At 39.9% G+C, this 26,200-nt stretch overlaps 1 protein-coding gene across 8 annotated transcripts in view; it reads right to left on the bottom strand.

The window, feature by feature from the left end:
* Positions 1–2,441: 2,441 nt before the first annotated feature.
* The window catches only part of CALD1 (caldesmon 1), a 188,809-nt gene continuing 165,050 nt past the window's right edge, over positions 2,442–26,200 (bottom strand). For 4 of the 8 annotated variants that reach the window (XM_047094700.1, XM_047094699.1, XM_047094703.1 and 1 more), the window contains 8 exons: positions 23,828–24,092; positions 21,169–21,309; positions 15,962–16,005; positions 15,776–15,857; positions 13,487–13,624; positions 12,883–12,978; positions 7,461–7,541; positions 2,442–4,802 (listed from right to left, as the gene is read on the bottom strand). In XM_047094700.1, the coding sequence (XP_046950656.1) occupies positions 4,794–4,802; positions 7,461–7,541; positions 12,883–12,978; positions 13,487–13,624; positions 15,776–15,857; positions 15,962–16,005; positions 21,169–21,309; positions 23,828–24,092 (856 nt within the window). In that variant the 3' untranslated portion in view covers positions 2,442–4,793. The remainder of the gene's footprint in view (positions 4,803–7,460; positions 7,542–12,882; positions 12,979–13,486; positions 13,625–15,775; positions 15,858–15,961; positions 16,006–21,168; positions 21,310–23,827; positions 24,093–26,200) is intronic. The other 4 variants (XM_047094701.1, XM_047094706.1, XM_047094702.1 and 1 more) reach the window with 3 other exon arrangements.

Below are 26,200 nucleotides of genomic sequence, written 5' to 3'. Positions count from 1 at the left end.
CTATTAAATCCGCATTGAGTTAAGCAAGAGGCCAGCCATCTTCATGGAGCTGAAACGCAGGGCTGAGATGACAAAGTAATTATAAATCTGGAAACAAAAATGTTATTAAACAAATAAACCTCTCAGAAGTCTAAAAACTCTAAAACTTGTCAAGTCTAAAACTTGACAGCAGTACATCCAGAAGAGAGTTTATAAACTAGGTTGCTCATGAAATCACCATATCACTTATCAAACACCATTATGTGTGGTGCACTGGGTATATTTTTGGGGGTACCAAAGAATATAAGGCAAATACTTTTCTTTTATTACCCCACGCTGAAATATTTTCTCCCCTCTCTAAACAGTGACAATCATGTACTACACAATTCTTTGACAGTTATGTCCTAGAACCTTGTGATATTTTCTCTTAAATTCTTGAGTTGTTACTCAATATTTTGTAACTTTTAATATCTATCACCTATCATTTATCTCCCCACTAGAATAATACAGTTGTTCCCCAAAAGTAGGAAGGTGGCAATGTGTAAGGACCAGATTATTTCAAGCTCACCCTTACTTTCAGGAGGCAGCTCTCTGTAGACCCATAAGTGGGAAGTAGTTTCACAAGTCCTCATCTTTGACAGAATATTCTTTTTTTCTTTTGGCCCCACTGGATTGCCAAAAGTCTACCTCAGCCTTTTAGCTGCCTCTTGTAGATCACTGTATGCTCTGAAGCAGAAGTAGCCCTGGCATAAAGGCAAGAGAGAAACAGTGCATCGAACAGGCAGCACATAACTAAGATACTATTTGAATGAGAAAATATCACATTAAATATAAAAGGACTAAATATTTCAGGTAAAACTCAAAGATAATCAGACTAGGCTAAAGCCTGAACCCAAACCATATGATTTTTAAAGACATACATCTAAAACTAAAGGCTACACAAAGGCTGAAAGTAAAGGGGTGGGAAAAGTTACATCATGCAAGTGTTAACCAAAAGAAAGCCACTGTAGCAATATTAATAGAAAACATAAACTTTAAGGCAAAAATCTTCACTACGCAAACAGAGTGTTACTTCATAATGTTAAAATATTCAATTAACCAGAAAGACACAATGATTCTAGATTTGCACATGCACCTAAAACATTATCTTAAAATATGGAAAGCAAAATTAACAAAATTACAAGGAAAAAATAGACAAATCCACAATCAAATGGGGAGATTTTCACATGCCTTTCTCAATAGTAGATATGGAACAAAAAAAAAAATCAGTAAGGATATAGAATGTTGGACAACATGATTAATAAGCTTGACACAAATAGAGCACTTAAGTCAAGACCTTGTTAGGTCATTTCCTTGGTCCTATGGAAGAACACGTATTTAGGGTCATGAGATTTTTAAAAATCCACTCTTCTATTTGGAGCACACGTGGAAGCAAGGGTATGAAAAAACCCTATAATACAGATCCGTTTCTACAACAGACTCTTTAAATTTATAATCTGAATATGCACGTTGTAAAATTAAATTCCGTCCATTCCTAATCCTATTAGTTTGGCACCAATACCAGACTGTATTCTTCTCATTATTTAATTTTGTGAATGGGCTTTGATGACAATTACCTTGTTGTCTTTTTTTTTTATAGTTAACATACAGTAGTATATTGGTTTCAGATGTACAATATAGCAATTCAACAATTCTATTCAACACCTTGTGCTCATTTCACAGTAAGTGTACTCTTAGTCCCCTTCAACTATTTCACCTACACTCCTAGCCACCTCCCCTCTGGTAACCATTAAAACTGATTGCCCTTCTTGTTAGGACGTAGAAGTAAAAAGTACTAATTATTTTTTAAGTTGCAGTAACTTGGCTAATTCTATCCAATCTTATGGGCAAGATTTAGAGGCCTGTTCAGGAATTCTGGGCTCACAATTTAAACCTTTATGAAAAGAACCTCATATATGCCAACAGTGTTACATACATATGGAAAATTACTCTGAAAAAAATCTTTGGATTTAAATGTAATTGTCAGTGCATTGCAAATAGTAAGTATTCTACAAACGAAGGGTATATATTAAATGGCCACTTCTACTATAAAAGGTACTACCTTTGGGGAACCAGTACTCCCATCTTAGGAAGAAGAGGGTGGTGTATGACAAGATGGGGAATGAGGGAGGATGGGGGAAGATTTGATAATTTTTTTGGAAGGAGAATTTTTTTAATCCCTCTTTCAACCTTTTCTATACATATTTGATCCGTGTCCATATCAGAGCAATTTTCACTATTTTATTATAACATTGCCTGTAATAAGAATTACTTTAAAAATATGAAGTGGCTTTTCTTTTTTAAAGAGTGAAACCAAGACTCAATCTGAAATATACATTTTGCTATACCACCATCTTTGTTAAAACAGATACAACTCTTATTTGTAATTAATATAGTACATAAAAATACACAAGGCAAAGACATTTGGAGGAATTCCATTTATTGTGGATGCATTTTCACAATATATATTTATTGCAGCGATCAATTATCAGTGAAAAATATCAAGTGTTTATAAAATTTTTAGGAATGGCAGATTCACAGAACATGCTAGTCACCTTGCAGTCTTACTTCTTAAAGATAACAAAGAGAACTGTAATCAAACAAGTAAACAAGGAATTTATTTTTCAAAAGATTAAATCCAAACTGAACAAAGTTCTACCCTAAAACTTATTCCATCCAGTATTGGAATAAAAGTCAGGATCGATATATTCTCTTCTCAACTTTAGACTTTCTAGAAAAAATATATAATAGTGATCAAGAGAAGCTCTTATTCAAAAGTACAACAAAGCAATGTTACCTCACCATCGGCCTTAATTCAAACTTTGATCCCTTTCACTCCAATTATGGGAGTTGGTGCTAAATTAGGCACTGCATGTGAATTCTAGTTCATTTTATCATAGACTCATGTCTACTCTGTCATAGGGGCATGACCTGTGCAATCCTTGTGGCTTTCCTTCCTTTGGCCCAGGTGTGCTACAGCTACAGGATTCAACAGCTCTTTACTGGTTTACGAGGAAAATAGACTTTGAAAGGCAGTGGTCACTTCTCATGCCAGCCTTGCCCTGGCAAGTTCTTCCAGGGCAATACCATAGATTAGAAAAGAGGCATTTGCGAGGCTCCCCCATTGTGGCAGGAATTGAGACTAAGACAATTTTGGTTAAGTCAAATGAGGTATAAGTTTATAGAATTACACTGTATGTATATCTCTACGCTAGAACGTATTGCCAAGACACTGGAGTACTCTTTTGTCATCCATTGTGAAGAATAGAGGAACACTTATAAGCTAAAATAAGATCTGATATCTAGATTGTGTGTGTAAAATGTAAAAATGACAAGTCAATCGACTTGGGGGCAAAAGGTAAAACTAATAAAAGGTACATAGAGTTTTTCAAAATTCAACACGTTATCAACTTATGACAAGTACCAATGACTAAAAAAAATAGAAAAGTTTAACTTAAAAGGCATTTCAGTCCGTTAAGAATGGAAGTACTGTCATGACTCCTAAATATTGGCTCTTGCTCACTTTTCTTCTCTGCTTCCAGACATTAGCCAATGTTGGTCATAGTATATCCATATGTAGAATTCCAATCTGTACAATTTGCAACTAAAATTCTTGTCTTTAAATTTTAGAGAAGGGAGAGACCTCATTTGTCATCTAAGCCAACCTACTGCGGACTTGATATTAAGAATAGAATACAGTTCTGAGCAAGCTTTGAGTTTGACCCAGATGGTAGATTTAGTACACTTCACACTGGACTTCAAGATTGCTTTTAATTATAAACTAAATACTATGTTTTATAGAAAATGCCAACTCATTTTGACACTTCTAATCTCTGTTTTCTTCTTACAGGTTAGCGGGCACTGGAAACATATCAATACCTATTCTGCCATGTCTCTATTGGCAAATATGAAATATTAATATAATATTGTGATCTTTAGTTTTTAAAAAGCTGTGATATTGGCTAGTTACAAGGACATACTGCTAAATATAATAGTCTAGCACATAAAAAAGCTTTCTACCATTAGTGTGTTTGTATATGTGTATGCACATACATACATGATCAGGTCATCTAAAATGTGGTTCGCTATCACTACCAAAGAAATCCACAAAGCAACCAACCTAAAGAATCAGTACCAATGTCAGCTAACATCATAAACCAATTTAGATATTCATCAGCATGAAAAAAGTAATACCTTAACAGTACATCTTTTTTTTTTTTTAAGACATTTTTTTTTAAAGATTATTGTAGTATCTCAAATCTGAAACGGGTTACTTTCAGAAAGTGTTACAATTGCCCACTGAGATAATTTCTTCCATGCTTTATTCTAAAGTGCAGAAATAACATGACTTCTGTATTTAAAATAAAAAAAAAAACAAAACGAAACCACTATGGTTCGTTTTTCTGGACACTGCACACATTCCTCAGGCAATTTTCAACTTGAATCTCCTTTTGTTGACTTCTGACGTGGTTGGTATCACTGTTCAGACACAGAGTTATGATGATCAGTAGGAAAGTCTCTATTTCACAGCATGGGTTTCTTTAGAAACAGGCTCCTGTGCAAAGGCAGTACTTTACCATGAACACCTCTAGACTGTGATTATTAAATATAGTGATAATATACATGGGTTTACTGGGATAATGAAAAATAAAACAAAAGGAAATGAACTCAATTTAGTAAATCAACATAAATATAAAACAGAGCAAACTAGCCCTCTTCAACTGAGCTGGTCCAGCATCTTGAAGCGGCTACTTTGGGTTCTTTCTTGAATTGTCTCAAACCTGCTAAGAGAAGAGAGCTTTAAATCCAGAAGCCGTGGTGTTTCAGCGAGACGTTTTGTGTCAGAAGAAGAAAAAAATAACTGTAATATGGCAGGAATAAATATTTATGAAAGGGGGGATTATTGCTGGTATTCTATTCAAATATGCTCCTCATCTTCTAGTCTACCCTCTCTTCTGTTGATTTTTGTACTTTCTTCTTTCTTTCTTCTTTATATTTCCCCTTCCCTATCTTGGTCTTTAGCCTTGTTTGTGACATTCATAGTCAAGGAGTTTTTTTTCTTTTTAAACTCCACTTGAAGGGCCAGGAATCTGTAGTGTGTTTTCCAGAACAGGCACACGTGACTGAATGGCTCAGTCTTGGCCACGTCAAGGACAATGGAGAAGTGGAATGTGTTATTTTTTATTTCTTCCCTTCTATTCTTTTTTTTAAATTTATTTTTTTAGTGTTTATTTATTTTTGAGAGAGAGAGAAAGAGCGAGACAGAGCATGAGCAGGTGAGGGGCAGAGAGAGGGAGACACAGACTCTGAAGCAGGCTCCAGACTCTGAGCTGTCAGCACAGAGCCTGATGCGGGGCTTGAACTCATGAACCATGAGATCATGATCTGAGCTGAAGCTGGACATTAAACTGACTGAGCCATCCAGGCACCCCTCTTCCTTTCTGTTCTTAACATCCCTACCCTCGAAACTTATCTGGCCCTTACTAAAAGTCCTTACTGATGTAGCCACAACTATTAGTGCTGTGAATCTGCATTTTCAAATGAGTACTTCCATTTCAAAGGAATGACTGCATGACATGTAGTGAGCTTGACATTTTGGAGCATCTCTGGGCCTCATGGTTTTATTAATATTATTATTATTACTATCATCATTACTACTGTACAGAGACTTTTGTGTTATAGACTGAGGAGAAGGGGGCACTCACCCTGTCACCTTCCCACCTGTACCACCATGTTGCATAATTCCAAGGAGTACTGTTTATGTTGTATTGAACATTAGTGGAGTTCTCTTGAGTTTTACCATTCCAGATTATATCTGTATTCCACTTTCCAGAACCCTGGCTCAGAGGAATGTTATCCTCTGGAGAGGCTCCATTAAACTGGTACTGATGGGTTACAGACAGCTGATACCCTCTACTCAGAAATCCAACTACATACACATTTGGACCGCCACTTCTGAGATGCTAGAAGGACCATAATGGCTTAAGTCAACAAAAGTTCATTCTTTGCCTGAAAAAAGAAACTAATAAACGATCCCCCTACCCTCCTCCACCAGGAGAAAACTGAGCAAAGAACTTTAAAACTTTATATTTTCTGCTAAATATGCAATCTTCAAAAGCAAGCAGCATGCATAATGGTTAAGAATGTAGGCTCAGACCAGACTGCCTCAGTTTCAATGCAGGCTTTGCTAGCTTATTTGCTGTGTGGCTTTGGGAAAGTTCATCTCTCTGTGCTTTGTTTTCCTCAGCTCTAAATGGAAGTAATAATAAAACCCACTTCACAGTGTAGTTGAGATAATGTAGCTTAAGAAAGTAGAACAGTCCCTTGCATAGAGCAGACACTCAGAAAGCGTTAGTGGTTTGTAGTGGTGATAATTATTACTAGGTACTTCTAATATATTTAGCCATGACTTAGAAAACTTGTTTAAAACTCACCATAAGTAGAGAGACTGGGCTAGTGGATTTTAATGGAATGTAAGAGCAATCAATAACTGATCAAGAGATGGAACAACACACTTAGGCAGCTGTGCCAGACTTAGGAGCCTGTAGAAGGTAGGGAAGGGGAAGTGATTCTCTCACTTGAGAAACTGTAGAAATCTTCTGGTTGCCTTTGAGGTGTTCCTCGTTCTGGGTTTGCTAGAAAAGTGCTTCTAAATTGACCCATAAGCACACTGTTCTAATACTGCTTATTAGTTGCTCTCTGATTTCTCTCTTTTCAATTTTTCCTCTATTAAAAAAAGAAGACTGGGCTTGTTGCTTGAATTGGGGAAGGGCTACAATTAGAAGTTGAATTGGCTGGACAACAAGGGGGTCTTATTTTTAGTCTGTGCATCATTTAGATATTGTCCAGAGCCTCCTGTGTGAAGAATGAGCATAGCCTTTGACCAGAAGACCCTCCCTACCCCCCAAAAAAGACAAATCCAAGCACTCTTAACTATAAGTTTTCATAGGGTAGCAAGTTTTGCCTAACTTTTAAATACTATTTTAACTTTTTGCCATAGCAACCTTAGGTCGTAGGCTGCTGGCAAGGTAATAGTTCCAGAAAGCAGCTTTGGAGCCATTCACGGAGACAGACGTTTTCCCCCAGGTGATCTTCAAATGCCTGTGGCTCCAAGCCTGGACCGTGTAAGGAAGTTACAGACCATGCTTATATGACACGACCTCTGTAGTCAACACTCCTAACACTGTGGCATTTCTAGAATGTCTTGCTGGGAACTACCCTATGAGTTTGGACTATTTATGTTGGATGACTGACAAGCCTACAATTCTGAAGGCTCTGTGAACTTTGCCTTTCACTGTACCATATATAAATTTTTAGAAGGTGATTGTTACCCAGACAAGGCTCTGTGGATCTGTGATATGTCTCATTTGACCCTGGGACATCATACTGCAGCACACAGCAGGAAAAGAACCTATGAAAAACAAATCTTCCCAGAAAATTACCTTAGTGGGAGAAGTGACCTTATCCACAGATTGCTTTTCCCAGAGGTTCCGCTTGCCAGATACGTCTCCTGGCCTCAAATCCTAATGAAGGAAAAGCAGAGAAAATTGGTAGGGTGGCCATTTATATTTTCTGACCAGGTCTAAATAAGTCACCACGTCTGTTATTTGTTTGAATCAAGTTCTTGTTTAATACACTTTATCCTAGTGATATGAAATGGATGGAATCAAAAGGATCATTAGCCACAGTCTGGTTTTACATAGACCTTGATCTATGTTATGACACAAGAATGGGCTAGAATTATCCAGCATTTAGTTCCTATCCTCAACCAAGGGCTTACTGTTAATGGGTCAGTAGAATTGGAATAAAAGCATATTTAAAATAATGTAGCCTATTTTTAACTTTTCACACTCTTACAAGTGAACAGAACATACGTTAGCTTTAAATAATTCTTTTGAGGTTGTGTAAGCATTTCACCTCTTGCAGATTACCTTTTCTTTCAGCGTTCTGCCTGTATCCCTGAACTCTTAGGACTTTAGTACATTCCAGCCTAACTTCTAGATGCCGATATTCCATTTTTTCTTTGCCTGAGGACCTTCTCTGGCTACAGATGCCCACTTTGCCCACCCAGGAGGGAGGCTGGAAGTTCAGAGAGTTAACAACCCCAGGAGCAGTCCTCAATCACTCACCGATGAGACTTGGTGCAAGAATATTTTTCAGGCTCACTCATGCCTCATGTAGGGGTAACTCTGAAGCATGTGTTTTATGTTGGGTTGCCCCAGTGGGATTAAGTTTTTATAGCCCATGTGCTTAATAACATTATTGGTTACCTGCTTTTCCCTGACTCACTTCCTACAGTGTTTTCTTCACCTCCCAAGTAAACTACCCGCACTATCTTAGGGTCTGTTTCTGGGCAGCTCAAACTAAAATGCTTTTCTAATTGCACTTTCCTCAGACTCCAGTCATTTTGTGTTTCCTGAGGAGTAGGTGGGTAATTCAGAAGTGTATCAGTAGAACCTAGCTCCATGAAAGTAAACATTTGCCACAAATTGTACCCATAAGAGAAAATCGAGCTGATGACATATGTGAAAACATGTGGAAATCTTGGGAAGAAAACACTAAAATATGCTTGATAACAGTTACATAGCTTTGATTCGTTATTTACTACCTCATAATTAATTTGGTTTGGATAAGGGTCCAAATTTCTGTTTCCATTTACTTTTCTTCCAGCATTTGCTTATGCTAGTACTTGGCAAAGGTAGTTTGGAGAAAAGAAATGTGTTTTACCAAAATAGTAATGTTTATTTTGGCAAGCCCTTTTCTCATTAGGAAGGCAAAGCTAATAGCAATTGCATTTATCCACAGACACTGGTCTAAATGGACATATTTTTGACAGATACTATTGAAATCCCGACACTAAAAATGCACTGGTTAAATGGTACCATGTGAAGCATTTCAGATTTACCTTAATCTTACTGAGTTTCTGGATTTCCGTTGTGGCTGGGATTCCTGATATTCTAGGAGAGAGTTATACCTATTTAACTTGGAACCAGTAAGCAACAAATCAGATTGTTTTTGAAGAATTCCACTACCTTTGCCAATGTAGCTAGGAGCTGCCAAATTGTCTGGACGACTGAAAATTTGGGAAACTATAATTAGGAACATACTAATGGAAGCTCTGGAAAGGGGCTGTTATTACTTTATTTATTTGATTCATATAAAACAATTGTTATTCTTTCACATGAATGTTCTTCTACAGAAGACGGTGAAGTGTATTTCCCTTAAATCCTGCCTATGAATCTTTTGAGAGCACTTAAAGAGTTTAAAGAGTCCATTTTAAGAAAATATTAACATCCAAGTGGTAAGTTGGCATTTTAAATCAAAAGGGAAATATAAATGAAATTACCTGACCAGACTACATTTTAGAGAAAGACCCACTCCGGAAGAAGAGGGAGAAATGAAGCAGGAGAAGCAGGTTTCCAATCAACCAGAGATCAGAGAATGAAGAAGAGAATTCAGCTGAGAAAGACACATTGTTGTTTTCTTTTTTTTTTAAACAAAAAGAAAGACAAATTAGCACTTAAATTGCTATACATAACATGTAGTTTAGACACAAAGAACAGTCAAACCAGATAAAACAGACATACTCAGAACTGGATTCCGTTTACAAAGTTACCCCGAAATCCTGGGAATTCTACCCACAAACAGCAGTAGATGTCCCAGTAAAGAATCAGGTATAAATCAATGTTTGATTTTGAATAAGTTAAATTTCAGGGACCCTAAGTAATATTGATTTGATGAGCTATTTTGAACACTTTTAATTTTTAGCATATATGAATATTATTACATAGCCAGTGGTGTCTTCCTTTGGGGAATTCTTGAGCAAGACACTAATCCTTGGATTACTCCCTTCCTTCTTGAGGTTTCCCTGGGTGAGGACTGCTTTGGTGAAAGAATTTCCCTCTGATTTTTCCTTACTGTCCACATGCCACACATCTGTCAAAACAAAGCCAGGCTGTCCCCTCCACCCATGAATACTGGGGAACATAAACAAGGGGCTGAAGAGAAACCACTTCTGATCGCAAATCAGAAGGCCCCTTCAAAGGTCTCCTATTTGCTGTTGTCTTAGGTAATCTTCTGACATCCTGGGTTCAGGGTCAGGCTGACCAGAGTCCCAAGGGTGTCAAACTCAGATGCCTGCCATGAAGGACCAGGCTGGAAATACAAATGCCTGCAGAGGCCTGGTGCAGAACAACGACAACAACAACGACGACGACGACGACGACGATGACAACAACAACAACAGAGAATCGACAAATTCAAGATTGCCTGCCTCTACACCTGAAACGTGTTCAAATTACAATTTTAAAAAGGGAATAAAACACGACGGCCCCAAACTACACAGATCTTAGCTGCAGGCCACCAGTATGAGACCACCTGGACAAGGCCTGGATCAGATCCTTGCTTGATCTGTCTTTCTAAGCTGCTTTCCTGGACTTAACCTTTTCCTGACAAGTTTTATGCATCTGCTGGATCCTTCCAGCACTTTCCGCATTTCAGAAATTTCATCTCTCCTGGATCCATAGTGTCGCTGACTTACTTTCCTGCCTTGCTGGGCTCCAAGTCATGTCGTTCCCCAGAGACTGCCTTGTTGCTTATTCAGATTTTGGCATAGCACTGTGTCTACTACGCCAGGGATGTGCACAAAGCTTAAATTGCTTATCAAGCATACTCAAACTGGCTTTTATTTATAACATCACTTACATGTGTTTTCTTCCGATGTGACCTTCATTCAGGAAGCCACACTAGTCTACAAAATCCAATGGGATATAGGAAAAAAGCGGTCACCACGAGCTATACTAATTGCCACATTCTTCTTTCCTTTTCCTCTCCATCCTCTAGGAGATGGTCTAGCAAATTGCTTACTAAATCGTAGGTAAGGCAGGCAATGATTTTGTAATTTCCCTGTAATACCTTTTGGTCCCGCCAGAAAATGGGCTTTTTTGGTGGAAACCTTGACACAGTTATTATATCTGTTGTAATAATAACTAAGTTAAATCTCTTAACCCTCCCATTAGGATGACACAGATGATGATAGATTTATCAGGTAAGGTACTGCTAAAAGAGTATGGGTCAAGTCCTGGGCTGAATACAGGAGTATAATAGGATATAGAAATGAAATAGATTGCAAATACTGTAAATGTGAAAAAGTGACCATCTCCTCTAGCAACATGCCATACTCATCAAAGAAGAAAACATACACCTTCTCTCTTTATCCTTGCTTGTGAGATCTTCAGTGGGTCCATGAACTTTCTGAATTTGTATCAAATGCAGGTTTGTGGGGACAGGGTCCTTAGATCTCATTAGGTTTTCAAAGAGATCCCCAATTCAGAAAGGCTAATAATCACTAGTCTGGAACTTATATAACTTATATAAATTATATAAATTACCATTTAAAAAAGGAATTTCTACTCTTTTTTTTTTTTTTTTTTTTTTTTTAGTGTTTATTTATTTTTGAGAGACAGAGAGACAAGAACAGGAGTGAGGGGAGGGGAGCAGAGAGAGAGGAAGACACAGAATCCTAAGTAGGCTCCAGGCTCTGAGCTGTCACCACAGAGCCTGACATGGGGTTCCAACCCACGAACCATGAGATCATGACCTGACCCGAAGTTGGATGCTCAACCAACTGAGCCACCCAGACGCCCCCAAAAAGTAATTTCTACTCTTTATGTCACCTTGGGTGCTGGGGAAATTTGAGACACTTAAGAGAACATACCTCTTGGGTATGATCTCTCACTTAAACTGTCTCCAATAATAGGCCCCCTTTCCTGTATCTACTGGGAAGGCGGAAGAGATGTTTTTTCCAATATATAAAGACTTTCCAATTGTAACTTGGGTTTACATTAAGTTTTATACCTCCTGTGAGTCCTAATGCAAAAAATCTTGGGCTGAATACTAATTAGATGACTATAGGGAGTTGCATCCATGAAAGACATGGAAATATTTCTATTTTTTCTTTTTTAAGTTGGAAAAGTGATAAACTTTACTGACTTTGGAGACTAAACGTGGAGCCAATGGATGAAATCAAATGGTCAACAACGCAGAGACCATGATTTAGAATGCTTTTCTTCTACCTCTGGCTTAGAGTGGTTGTGACAAGGCAGTCTCTGCTCCCTTGGGCACCAACAAAGGCATAAAAGCAATCTAACAGAGAAAACCCACTAATATTTGGTAGGGAGCTTAATAAGGTTTTTGATTATAATGATAAATGGAAAGCAATTATCAGACATTCAATGACAAATTTAAAAGAACATTTTTATAGTAAGATAGCCATGCTTAATAAGAAAATGTTAGATTTCCAAAAATAACATTCATAACCAGTTTTTATAGTTTCCAGTTCTACTGTTTTTTTTTCTTTCTAATGGCTTTCCGTTGGAGGTGTTGACAATAAAATTACAGCAATTATTTCAACAACTACCCAATTACTATATTTTTGTGTTAAGTTACAGAAATTAGGCAAATTAGAAAATATGGGTTCAAAATAGCCAACATACACATTCTTTTGGGAATAAGTCTAGGAGGGCTCTCCACAGCGAAGTGGCCAAGATAATTTGACATTTTCACTTCCAAATTCCTAGCTGTGATTTATAGAATGGAAGCTAAACAAACAGACCAGTTAAGAATGTAAATGTGAACTGCCTCCAGCTCGGGCTTAACTGCTCTTCTCAGGGTGCAGAGGCGATTATGGCTCCATTTTACCCTCTGGGTAATTAGGGTGGACCATCCTCTGTAAATCTGAGCCCCTCCTTTTTGCTAGTGAACTGGAGCACTGTCTTTCCCAGGCAAATAGGCCCACGGCCTGTTTTCTTTTGCTGCTAAAAACTAAGAGATCAAAAAACTTCAGAAAAACCCAAAGCTGCTTACCGAAGGTTTGGGAGCGGGTGACTTATTTCCATCTGGGGTTTTAGTTAGCCATTCATTGATGCGGCTGGAAACCCCCACCTTCAAGCCAGCAGTCTCCTACAAAGTTAATAATCCAACATGACAGAGAGGGAGAGAGAAAAAAAAAAAAACTTTACTTGGAAAAAAAACCCCTTAAAAGTAACCTCAAAAGACTATGAAGTGTTACTTCACATAACCATCACATAACACAGATCAATGATTGATCTTTAGATTTAGTATTTTGAGTAAAAGAAACCTTAAACTTGCTATTTAAAGACTATGTTATCTGGTTTTCTTTCCTCCGCACCTCACCCCCCTCCCTATTTCCAGGGGCTGAGGATTAATTTCAAGCTCTTCATTTAGAATACTGTGGCCAGAGAGCATAGTACAGAGTCTAGCCTCATGAACACATTGCCTCTGAAAGAATTATATCGTCTTCACTGCTTTTATTATTAACTAGTGTGATTCCTTAAAAAAAAAAAGAGAGAGAGAGAGAGACAGACAGACAGAAACAAACAAAAACAAACAAGGGAAAAAGGAAAAAAATCCAACTTCCAAAATTAAAAGACCAAAATCCTATACTTACCTTGTTTGGTGTGCCTGATACAGTGGGGGATGAAAACACATTCCCTTTCTCCCACATGCTCTTGATATTGCGTACACCCTCAGCAGGAACAGGGAGATCTGAGGCTGCTGGCTTCATAGGTTTTGCGGTTTTTGTTCCCTGAAACGTGTGAACTATTTTTAGGGTTGGTGCTGATAAGTCTGTTCTCATAAAATTACAGCGAGCTTGTCTTCCTCAACGTTAACATTGAAAAAATTCACTGTGATATTTAAAAATATCACCTTCCCCCCCAAATTCTGTTGTTAATTCTGTTACAATAATTCTGTTGTAAAACTACATTCTGATGACATATAGACCTCAAATAAACCATAATATATACATCAGAGGATCTTTAAAAAATGAAATTATGCTTGGGGCACCTGGGTGGCTCAGTCGGTTAAGCATCCGACTCTTGATTTCGGCTCAGGTCACGATCTCATGGCTCGTGGGTTCGAGGCCCAAGTTGGGCTCTGCGCTGACAATGTGAAGCCTGCTTGGGATTCCCTCCCCCTCCCGCCTGCCCCTCCCCTGCTTGCTCTCTCTCTCTTCTTCTCTCTCAAAAAGAAATAAATAAACTTAAAAAAAAAAAAGAAACTATGCCTTTTACTGGGACACCACTAGTTGTGAAGGGGATATTTCACTTCATTTCTTCAACAGATTCTTTTGAAGTGCTTTATGTGAGCAGGGCACTGTGCTAGGCTCTGGGGATACTGTGCCACTCAAGACAGTCTGCGCTGTAAGCTACAGTGGACTTAACACTTTAATAGGGGAGAGAGACGGTAACTAGTTACACAAGTATTTATTTCACATTGTGAAAAGTGGTATGCGAAGGAATGTGGTGCCATAAAGCATGCTCAGAGAGCATGTGTTAGGGGAATAATACTTAGTTTAGGGAACCAAAGAAGGCTGCTCTGAAGAAGTGACATTAAAATGGAGATCTGACACAAGGCTTGGAAGTGGCTAGGTGAGAAGAAGGAGCAAATGCCATTCCATGTAGAGGGAATGACATACACAAAGGGCTGAAGACAGGGCATGTTAAAAAACTAAAAACTTGAGAGACCCCTGTGTGGAGAACATATTGAAAGGAGGAGAAAACAGATGAAGAAAATGAAAGGTGTGCATTCAAGATACGTTTCCAGCCGTAGTGATGGGCATACGCAGAATCGTGCAGTTTCTCTGGTGGTCCTGTTTTGTGGCCTGTGGCCTGTGGCTTGTGTGGGTGGTTGGCCACACACGGATGGTAGCAAGGGGGTACCATCAGTGGCCTGCACATAAAAGTATCTCCCCGGACTGTGTAAACTCTGAGGCCCCAGTCCTGGCTTCCTTAATCCTATTAGAGCTCTGATCAATTCAGCCACAGAAAATAACAATCTGCAATTTGTCTTATATTTCACTGGACATTCAATCTTGTGAAAAATCACCTCTTGAGTGTTAGGACTTGATTATTCATTTGACAAATCATCCAGACCTCTCTCTTTCTTATTCCCTCTTATCATTTGTTTGTGAACAATTTTACAGGGATCTCCACTCTGCAGTACAAAGGACAGGAGAAAAATCAAACCAAACTGATCCAATTACTTTATAGGTTGTGATACACATCTGAAGGGTAAAACCATTGACTAAAACTACAAAAAGAGAGAAAACACATCTTGATCAATGGCACTATACCAAGTGCTTTGGTACTTGGAAATATACTTTATTTCCAAATAGTGTAGAACCCCCTTTGGGGGCGGGGTGTGGAAAAAAGTTGAAACAGAAAGAAGCATAAAACTATGGTCTTAAGAGCACAAAACAATCATTTTTAAATTGATGATGATGAAACTTGGTCTGGCTATCACCTTTATATTAACTTATAGTACTACTTTTATTTGATAATAAAAGTTTTGATAGATTAAAAAAAAAAAGATGAACCCAAGTTGTAACTGTTGAAATTACATATGGGAACACATTTTGTAAGTAACTAAGGATCTTGAAGATATACTTATGAACATACAAGTAATATAGTTCAATACCAATAAGCCCATTCATTAAAAGAGTAACAGCTTCACTAAAGAATACTCTGGCTGAAAGTAGAAAACAACAATTTATTTATGATTTATCTCTATTACTGTTCTTCTGTATAGCTAGTTCAAAGTACAATAGAGCACCACTAATATTCTAACATAGTAATGTGGTTATTGGCTGTGATTACCGTCCTAAGCTTCTACAGTCATCTATCAGCAGAATCTATTTCTGTCTGCCCATGACCGTGGCACTGAGACAGTCTCTCACCTCAATTGCGCTGGTATACTGCTCCAGTCTGCTGTCAATCTTAGACACAACTGCTGCTTGGTGAGTCGATTTGACACCACTGCTAAGTGAATAAACACACACACACATGCATAAAAATACGAGAGAGAATCTTTCCTTACATATAGAACAGCTGATGATTCTCATTGAACAATCAATCACATTTACCTTTTCTGCACAGACTTATTCAAAAATTCTGCTCGCTCTTCTATCTAGGAATTGAAAAACAAACAAACAAACAAACCCTAGTTAATATTTGCAGCTTATAAACGATGTTTCTCGGCCCATGCCACTGGGCGAGTAAAAGCTTCAGAGAGTGTGCAGGGGTAACAGGATTCTGTGCCCAGCAACTCTGCTCCATGGTAAAGTACTTAGGACGTATTTGAGGTGAGATTTGGAGGGGACAAACATAGGACTGGGCAGATGATAGAGAAAGCGTGGAGAAATACAAAGTTCTGGAGGTAAATTAAAGACCAGACAGAAATGGAATAACAAAGCCTCTGAAAAAATGTAAATTAGTGGCAAAGTAATTACGTTTCAAGACAAAAACTTTTTTTTCTTTCAAAAGCACTTGCTGTTACCCTTTAGGATGTATTTATACGTACAGATATACCATGTTATTTGATGAGCAAAATTCTCCCACCATGTTTTAACACATATTACGTGTGTAATAGGATCGAATAAGAAAGGTAACTAGGAACTCCGAACTATTCACTTACTGCTTAGCCTGGTTTCTTAACTTGACAGCTGTCCAGACTACTGCTGAGCCTAATTTGTCTTGAATATAGAAGATGGGGAAGGGGCTGGATTGAGACTGGGGCACGGCTCCCCAGGGCTGAGGCCTCTCATGAAACCCTGTTAGCCCAAGTGGGAATTATGGAAATAAGCCTGGAAAAACTGATGAAATGGTAAGTTTGGTGGTCTTTAACAAATTCCTTTTTCTCTTTAAAGCTAGGAAATTCCTTTTTGCTAAAACTAAAGCCACTAAGTCAAACATTTTGGTTTACCGAAACTATATCATCAAATCAGATGTTCTATGTAAGTCAGCAATTATCTGTTGACTCCTTATGATACCCAACTCCAGGGTAGCAATATCCTCTGTCCTTTACCACCTATCAAAGTCAGCACATGGTAAAACCTTTGTATATGACTGCCTATGCCAAAGCACACATGTGCTGAAGGAGTCCATTTTCTGTCTTGTTCAGGACAGCCAAGGAATCTGCTAGACTTCAGTTACCCTAGACTGGTGTGGTTGAGTGTGCCTTAGAGTCTTCTGAGATGTTAGTGGCTCTTTCTGGCCTGGACTGTCCTGGGACTTATGGACTATTAATAAACACCTTTAGGCTTTTTGGAAAACATGCTTCACTTCTAATATCAGTTGAATAACATTTTTATAGAGGTTAGTGGTGGGGGGGAATCTCATCATTTCCAATGATTTCTTATAATGATAAAAGCAAACTCATTAAAAATAAAACTTGTTGCAAAAAAAGTGCTATCAGTAGCCCTGAGTTTGTGGGATGCGAAGTGTCTTAAATCTTATTTTCCTGATTTTAATATAAACTTAGAAGTGCACCCCTGGAGAAAAAGTTCCCAGTTGAATAGGTGAAATACATTGAAACCATGCAATGCACTGGCACTTTTAATATTATCCATCCATCCATCCATCCATCCGTCCACCCATCCATCCATCCTCTATCCATCCATCCATCCATCCGTCCACCCATCCATCCATCCTCTATCCATCCATCATTCATCCATCCATTCATCCATCCACTCACCCATCCATCCATCTATCCATCCATCCATTTAACCATCTTTTAACCCTACCAGCCTGCTAGCTAAGTAACTAAGCAATAAATTATATACTGAGTACCCACTGGATAAAATTGAACACTCGACAATGTATGAGACAGTATCCCTTTCTTTAAGGAGAACACAGTCAGTAGGGAAGACTAACAGAACATATGAATGAAATACTGAACATTCAAGTGATAGGTACCAAGTAAAGATAAGAAGAAAATGCTGGGGCCATAGGAGAAGTGAGTTTCTGGGGTTGGTGGAGAAGATATTCAGTAGGTTTGATTCGGAGCTGAGATTTTTAGTTTACAGTTGACACAGTTTTATCAGTGAGTTTATAGAAGTGAGGGTGCATGAGGTACAGGGGATAGGACATTTGTTGCGGAGCAAACCCATGCACAAAGATTTGGGGAACACACACAGAGGAGGGGGGATGGAGGAATGAAACACATAGTGAAGGCCAGAGTCATGAGTAAGGGGAAGCAAAGGTGAGACTTGCTCTTTGTAGCACTTCTAGCATCCTTCCGACTCCGGGATGAGCTTTTGACCTTGGCTATCCCATTAATTCAAATTACAGAGATTCTCGGATGCCAACATCTCCTTTTGTATCTACGGTATTTAATACAGCTTGACTTCATTATCACATTTTGTCAGGGCTAACCATGCACTTATGGGTGCATTCCTATTGGAAAATTCCTTAACTTGGTTAATCTAGACAATGTAACAATGTGTACTGGATTTACACTACACAAATTTCTGCAGTTTAACGACAGGAGTTGGTTCTTCTGAAGACCGAGAGGTGGCGGTGTTGTCCTGATGAAACTCTGGAGAAAAGCATGCTATTCATTTTCTAAAATTGGCTCTCTCCTTCCTCTACACCCCTTTCACCACCAAAATATGGAAACAACAACAATAAAAACCCAATTTTATATTTAATTTACTTAAAATTTGTTCTGTGCATGGATTATGTAAGAAAAATAATTCACTGCTAACAAAATTTAACTGTGCGAAACCAGGTTCAGTTTCCCAGACAAAGGAATAGAAGGAGTCATGAGAACTTGACAAAATACATGAGTTGATAATATTTTGAGGTCAGATAGCAAATGTTTTCCCTTGCATTGGCATGCTACAATGTTAACTTACAACCACTTACAAAAGTCGCAGGGCCAAGAGTAGCAACAATGGTAGGAATTCAATGGTAGCATATGAAATTGAGCTCTAAAACCAGAGCCACAGCAAATTCTTCAAGGCACATACTATGGAGAAAAGCAATAGATTGTCTGTTCCTGAAAGCGTGTCTCTGTTATATAGAAATTTTAAAATGTTTTGTTTCTTTTTAACATAAATACTTTGATTGCTCACACATGCTTCTCCAGCGGAGGGGGCAGATGAATGGCCTCCTGGGAGACTATGAAATGGGAAGCCAGGAGTCTGGTTGAGGAAAAGACCAGAGAAATTAAGTAAGTTGAAGAATTTAGTCGAGAGGAGATATTTGAAGAAGGAGGATGGACTGTAGTTTCTCCTGCAAATAGGAAGAATAGAAATTAGAAGTATAGATGTTCCTCTACTTTCTTCATGTCACCAAGATTGTTCAAGGAAAGTTTAGCTTGGGTGAGATTTCAAGGAAGATAGAAGGATCTCTGATTATTGATGAAGCAGGAACACAAGGACCCAGACTTGGAACACAACAAACTCTGGTCATTGCATGGAGATAGCCTGAACTGAGTGGATTTTGTGTGTGTGTGTGTGTGTGTGTGTGTGTGTGTGTGTGTGCGTGTGTGTGTATGCGTGTTTTGTTTTGCCTTTCTGTTCTTTCCTCTATAGTGGGGATCTGCAAACTACGGCCCATGTGCCCATGGGTCTTATGCAGGCCATGGTTTTCACATGGCACTCAAGCTAAGAATGAGTTTTATATTGTTAAATGGTTTTAAAATCCAAAAGAAGAATATTTTGTGACATAGGAAAATTTTATGACATCCAAATTTCTTTTTATTTATTTTTGAGAGAGAGAGAGAGAGAGAGAGAGAGAGCAAGCAGAGGAGGGGCAGAGAGAGAGGGAGACAGAATCCCAAGCAGGCTCCAGGCTGTCAACGCAGAGCTCAAACTCACAAATGGTGAGATCATGACCTGAGCCGAAATCAAGAGTCAGACACTTAACCCATTGAGCCACCCAGGCACCCCTGAAATCCAAATCTCAGTGTGCATGAATAAAGCTCCTCTACTCCACAAAGCTTCCCTCTACTGACTTTGCTCAGTTCTAAGATCTCACTGTGCCGGTAGTCTGCATTTAGTTACCCGGTAATCCTTGGATTCCCCAGAGCAGTCGACTGTGTTAATGCCACAGGGGCAGCGACCTTGCTTTGTACTTCTCTCCCTCCTAGTACCTAGCATGCATCGGGTACATTATAAATAGCAACTATTAAACAATAAAATCCCCCAGTGGCTTAGTTTGGATTCCCCCCTGAAGCAGATCCTGAGAACAGAGGGTTTGAGTACACGGAGTTCATTAGGGAAGTGGCAGGGTATGACTGGGGCCCAGATGATCAAAAGGACTCGGTGAAGCTCCTTAGGGATCAAACATGCTGATTTTCCTGTGAAACAGGTAGTAGGTATAAAATGTAAGTAACTGGCTTTTGGACATTTTAGTGGGCCACATGAGGTGACCTCACACACACAATTATAGACACACACATGCACATACTTAACCAGCTGGAGGCTGGCTATGAGTCTCTCCTGGTTTTGCCCATCGTCAATGCTTTGTAGCCTTGCTACGTTGATGGAATATGAAGGTGAAGCGAAAGCGTTAAAAGTTCCAATCTCTGAAGATTCATTCATTCATTTTTTCATTCAACAAATGACTATCTTCACTGTGCCAGGTGCTCAGTACATGTTAACTCTCAAAACAAAAGACATATATTTGAAAATAATGGCAGATTGAGTGTAAGTAATAGATAGCACTTTCTTGTTTCTGTTCTCTTTGCTCTGCATGTCAACCCTTCCACCATGTCCTTGACTGGGCTCCCTTCTGCTTGTTCTCTTTTCTCCCACTTCCGGCAAGTGGGAGCTGTGCTCCTTGAAGGCAGCGATGGGACCAGACTCATCCTGGCAAAGACCCTATCCAAGGCACACTTCATTTCCTCCTGTGATAACGGCTTTCAAATTTGACCAGTACCCCTTCCAGCTGCCCTATTTTTAACAATGAGAAATTAAAAATGAAAAGCAGCCTTTATAATACGGTTGCCCACTTGGTGAACTTTAAACGTTTCCATTTTCAATTGCTCACAGCAATGAGGCCTCCGGAGGGCACAGGTCAGTGAAATCTAGAGATAATCGCTCAATGTCACTTTAACACACACCAAAGCATCTAAGAAACAACAGATACCAATTTCTCCACCTCACTTCTCTCCTTCCCTCACGTTGCCAACAATGGTAAGCTGTGAAAAGGCTGAAAGAAGGAGCAGAAAGGTCAGTGAAGCAGAGGCTCCACATGATGAAGAGCCAAGTAAGGGGCTGAGGTCAGGTTTCCATCACATTATGACAGAGGTGTGATGAGAAATCTTTCTGGGAGAAAAAAATACCTTGAGAGATGAACCTTTGGGGGCGAAACATTTGAATGGCTTCTTGTCATCTGATAAGCTGTCTTCTGGCATCTTCTGACGCTTCTCAGCAGCTTCTGCCCTCCGCTTTTCAATCTCTTCCCTTAGCCTCCTCTTCTCTTCCTGAGACAGGAGAACAAATAACACGGGCATCGCTATCAGCTTCCAGCCAGAAGGAAAGAGGGCTGTAGGGGAAGGAGCACTGGTGCCGCAGGGGAAAGAGTGGGCTTCTGGACTGCATGCCACCCCCTCCTCCAGGGTGGTCGCCGGAGATGAAGCCTGAGCCCGTGAGTCCACCTGCCTGACACTCTGGCGCGGCCACTTCCCAACTGTGTGACCTTGGCCGCGTTACTCATCTGTTCAATGCCTCAGTTTTTCATCTGTAAGATGGGGATAATGACAGCTTTAGCAAGGGCTAAATGAGAAAGCCCATGTAAAATTCCTAGGATCAGTGTGAAGCTGGTCCTTATCATTATCATCCTGTCGGGGCATTTACCACTGACCTTCTGTTTCTGTATATATAAGATAAATATATGTCCCTTCCACCTCCTTCTGAGGAGAGTTGTGAAGACGGATGAGACAGCTGGTGGGCAAAGTTTATGTTAAATCTAGAGTATTATGTTCAAACTGTACAAGAGATAATTTTATGGTTGTCTCCACCTCCACGGAGTAGATTATTGTAGATGGTTTGACAAACCTGAAATACATAGACACTGTACCAAAGCAGTCACAGATGTTCACCCTATGTGTCCTACTAGCCTCTCTGTGCCTTAATTCCTGGTCTGCAATACTCTCCCCTGTCTCCTCTCTCAGGCAAAACATTCAGAGCTCCGATCCAGTTGCACATCCTCTATGAACGGTTTACTGAGAGATGTGTGTAGTTTTTTGTAGTTTTTAAACCGTAGGTTCCCAAGCAGAGATTGGATGTTCGTCTGTCAGAGGATGTGGCAGAAGGATCCTCTGTCTTATGGGCTGAATGTTTGAGGTTTCCCCCCTCCTCCACTGCCATTCATACATTAACGTCCTAACCCCCAGAGTGATGGTTTAGGAGGTGGGGCCTTTGGGAGGTGTTTACATCCTGAGAATGAAGTCTTCGTGAATGGCACTAAGAGAGGCCCCAGAGAGCTCTCTTCCCCTTTCTGCCAAATGAGGACACAGTGGAAAGACCATGGCCTATGAAATGGTAAGACACAGAATTGTTGACGCCTTGATCTTGAACTCCCCAACCTCCAGAACTGTGAGAAACAAATCTCTGTTGTTCGTAGGCCACACAATCTGTGATTGTGGTTCCACTGACTAAGACACTGTTTGGCAGGAGGTTAGACCAAATAATCTTCGAGGTCCAAACCAATTCTAAGAGCAAGTGTTTCCCTTCTGCCTTCGTTGACACTCTGCTCCCCTAAATAACAAATAATGAAAATGTTAACAATAATTACAACTAGCAGGCACCACGAACACAATTATCTGTTTGATCATGGCATCAATCCTGTAACGACATTATTTCCCAGATAAGGCAAAGAAGTTTTAGCACAGTCCAGGAACTCTGCCAAGGTCCCAGCTTGCAAGTGGCAGAAAATATAAGCCCAGGTGTGCTTGATTCTAAAGAGCTATCATCCCAATTACTTCCCAACCAAAGGCAACTGACCCATTGAGAGCTGGAGTTGGAAGAGACCTTGGAATAATTTATCCAGACTTTCCACACAGGTTAGGGAATTTTTGCAAAGGATCCATGTCAGAAAGCCATCTGCTGTCTTTGTGCATAGTTGGATCGATGGAAGGTCACTATCTTCTAAGATTAGAGGGCAAAGCTCTAAGCTCATTTGGAGAATCGAGGTCTCAATCCTGATTCCACCATTTATTAGTCAAGTAACACACAAGTCACTCAAATAATGTGATTCCCTTTTGTTTATCCATAAAACGGGAATAATGATGTACCTCAGGATGAAAGGAAAGAATGCACCTTGTAAAGCTGTAGTTGGTTAAGCACTTTTTCAGTTTTCAAAATTTGCCTTCTGTAACTTTATCTGTTGTTTTCAGTTCTGTCTTAAGAGACGGAACATATTCATCTGTTCGTAATTACCGGGCTCCTGCTCTATGCCTGGCACTGTGTTGGGTCCTGGGTTTACAGTAATGAACAAAGCAGATACTGTCCCTGCTTCTGACCACTTCGTCTCCTTATTCTTCCATTAAAAAAAAAAAGCAAAGCTACTTAAAAAAATCCTCTCTATAAAAACCCTGCCAATATCAGAAAACAACTATCATGTGACTCTCAGATCTTATAACGAATCTGCAGACCTTTTCATCCTCCTCTGCTTGCTGTTCTTTATTGAGAGACAGTAGAGGCGAATGGGTTAAGGTAAATGGGACCATGGGAAAATGACAAAACCGCTCTGTGCCTCGGTTTCCTCGTCTGAAAAATGGGGTAATAAGACTACTCACGTCAGAAAGTTCTTACAATTGGATAAAGACTACTATGTGTAAAGGGTTTAGAACTGTGCCTAATGCACGGTGAGTTTATTATTCTTAAAATGTATTTGTAAGTGTCCATGCAGCAGCACTGCACCAGCAAAAACATTATTCCCCGGGCTACAAGGGTCGCCTGACGCGGACTGCGGGCTTGGGTAAGCTGCGCCCTCCTTACCTCCTCTCGGACTTTTCTCTCTGCTTCCTCCTGCTTCCGCCTCTGCTCTTCCTCCTCTAGGACCTTTCTTCGCTCTTCCCGCTTTTTCTTCAGCTCCTCCAGCTCCAGGGCTGCCTCCTGCTGTTTCTGTTTGAGCTTCTCGAACTCCTCGCTCTCAGTTTCCCCGCGGCGGCGGCGAAGCTCCTCCAGGCGCTTGCCGGCTTCCACCTGCGAAGTGCCTTCGGCCTCCTTGGCCTCGCTCACCTTCGCTCCTGCTCCCGGGCGGCTGTCCGGAAACGCAAAGGAGTTTGATAAATGTCAGTTGGGCAGCCTCCCGGGAGGGATGTCGTCTGCAGGCTTTGCACCCCAGACCAAAAGAAATCTCCACTGCCGGTCGTTGGTAGTCGTTGGACAGTGGATGTTCACACCCGCCCCACGGGTAGGTTGGGGTCCGCCTGAAGTCTCAAGGTCTGAATCTGATCCCTTTCTACCACTTACCCTTGGTGTCCTGTTGTACAAAGGGGCAAACAGACGCTGATGGTGGGAAAATGGCAAATGGCAAATGGGCAAAACAACGCAACCACTACGGAAAACAGTAGGGAGGTTCCTTAAAAACTTAACGGTAAAACTACCATATAGTCCAACAATCCCATTGAGTATATACCCAAAAGATCTTGAAAAGATCTCACATACCCTTGTTCATAGCAGTATTATTCACAACAGCCAAGAGGGGGAGCAACCCACATGTCCATCAACAAATGAAAAAACAAACAGAAAGCGGTGCATACATACAGTGTACTATTATTCAGCCTTAAAAAGGGAATCCTGTCCTATGCGACAACATGGATGAACCCACACGAAATAAACCAGTCCCCAAAAGACAAATGTTACATAATTCCACTTCTGAGTTATCTAAAGTTGTCAATTCAGGGAACCAGAAAGTAGATTGGTGCTTATCAGTGGCTGTGGGGAGGGGAGGTGGGGAGTTATTTGTGGGTATAGAGTTTCAGGTCTGCAAGATGAGAAAGTTCTGGAGATGTGTCACAACACTGGGAGTGTGCTTAACACTACTGACTTGTACACTTAAATGGTTAGGATGGTGGGGCGCCTGGGTGGCTCAGTCAGTTAATCGACTCTTGATTTCTGCTCAGGTCATGATGTCACAGTTTGTAAGTTCAAGCTGGGCATCGGGCTCTGTGCTGATGTGCGGGCCTGCTTGCTTGGGATTTTCTCTCTCTTCCTCTCTGCCCCGCCCCTACTTGCACACACACTCTCTCTCTCCCAATCTCTCAAAATAAACAAAAACATTTAAAAAATGGTTAAGATAGTAAATTTTATGTTACGTGTTTTACCACAGTTAAAAAATAATTTTTTTAATGATGCGTGATACAACATGGAAAAAACTGGGCAAATATCATTTGTTCTCTTTACCTCAGTGGGCTATTCTTTGAATCCCATGAAATTAACTATTAAATCAATGTTGATTTATGTATCATCATAAAAATTAGTTGTTACTAGGAAGGGAGGTATGTAACACAAAACATTGCTATTAGATTGAGTTCTAAAAGTCTAGGTGTGACCCTAATAGTCCTCTGCCATAAGTAACTGGTTAATTTGGGTCTGTCTGGAATCCTGGATCTAGACTGGAGACAAGAAAAGATGGCTGGAACTAGGGGAGGCACTGAAATAAAGCTGCTTTATTATCTTTGTCTTGAACTCAACTCTAGCAGCTGATCTCTGGCAGATGGAATTCCCCTTTGCCTCTCGATTGAGAGCTAACCACAGGCTTGGTGCCCCCAAGAAAGCTCTGAACAACTGCATTACCTACGGCGTCGGTTTGTGTGGTCTAACATGACATGACTATTCCTAATCAGGACTTAACATTACTAAATTAGTTCTGATATCGTGTCGTTAGGGTTGTTACTTATGCTGTGTAGACCCTTTTCATATTTATTACCTCATTTAATAGCCACAGTAACTAGGCAGTTGGCAGGTTAGGTTAATACCCCCACTTTACAAGTAAGGAAATGATACGTGAGGGCAGAAAAACAGTCTGCCCAATTTTCGGCAGCAAGTGGTAGGGCCATGACCAGATTCTAGTGTTTCTCTCCCAAGTATACTCTTTTTTCCACTGTACTATAATTATATCAGGTGTTAAATAGGGTTTGTTAGAAAATAAAAAATCAACTGAATTGAATGTGCTGGCCTCTACCTTTCACCTCCTACCCTGAAGACCAGAGGGTCTGTGAGGGATTTAAGTCTCTAGAATTTCTGCAGTCTAGGCCTAACTACCTTCCATGCTCCAGTGGAAGCAATGCTTCATCAGATGGCACAGCATATAAAACAACAAGAAAATGGGTACGTTTTTTGTGAGTTAGAAATAAAATTGAAAGT

Source organism: Lynx rufus, unplaced genomic scaffold (assembly GCF_022079265.1).
Source record: "Lynx rufus isolate CCGP_SWC_20201006 ecotype Redwood Valley unplaced genomic scaffold, mLynRuf1.p SCAF_4, whole genome shotgun sequence".
NCBI classification, from domain to species: Eukaryota; Metazoa; Chordata; class Mammalia; order Carnivora; family Felidae; genus Lynx; species Lynx rufus.
This window is presented reverse-complemented; position numbering and strand designations above follow the sequence as displayed.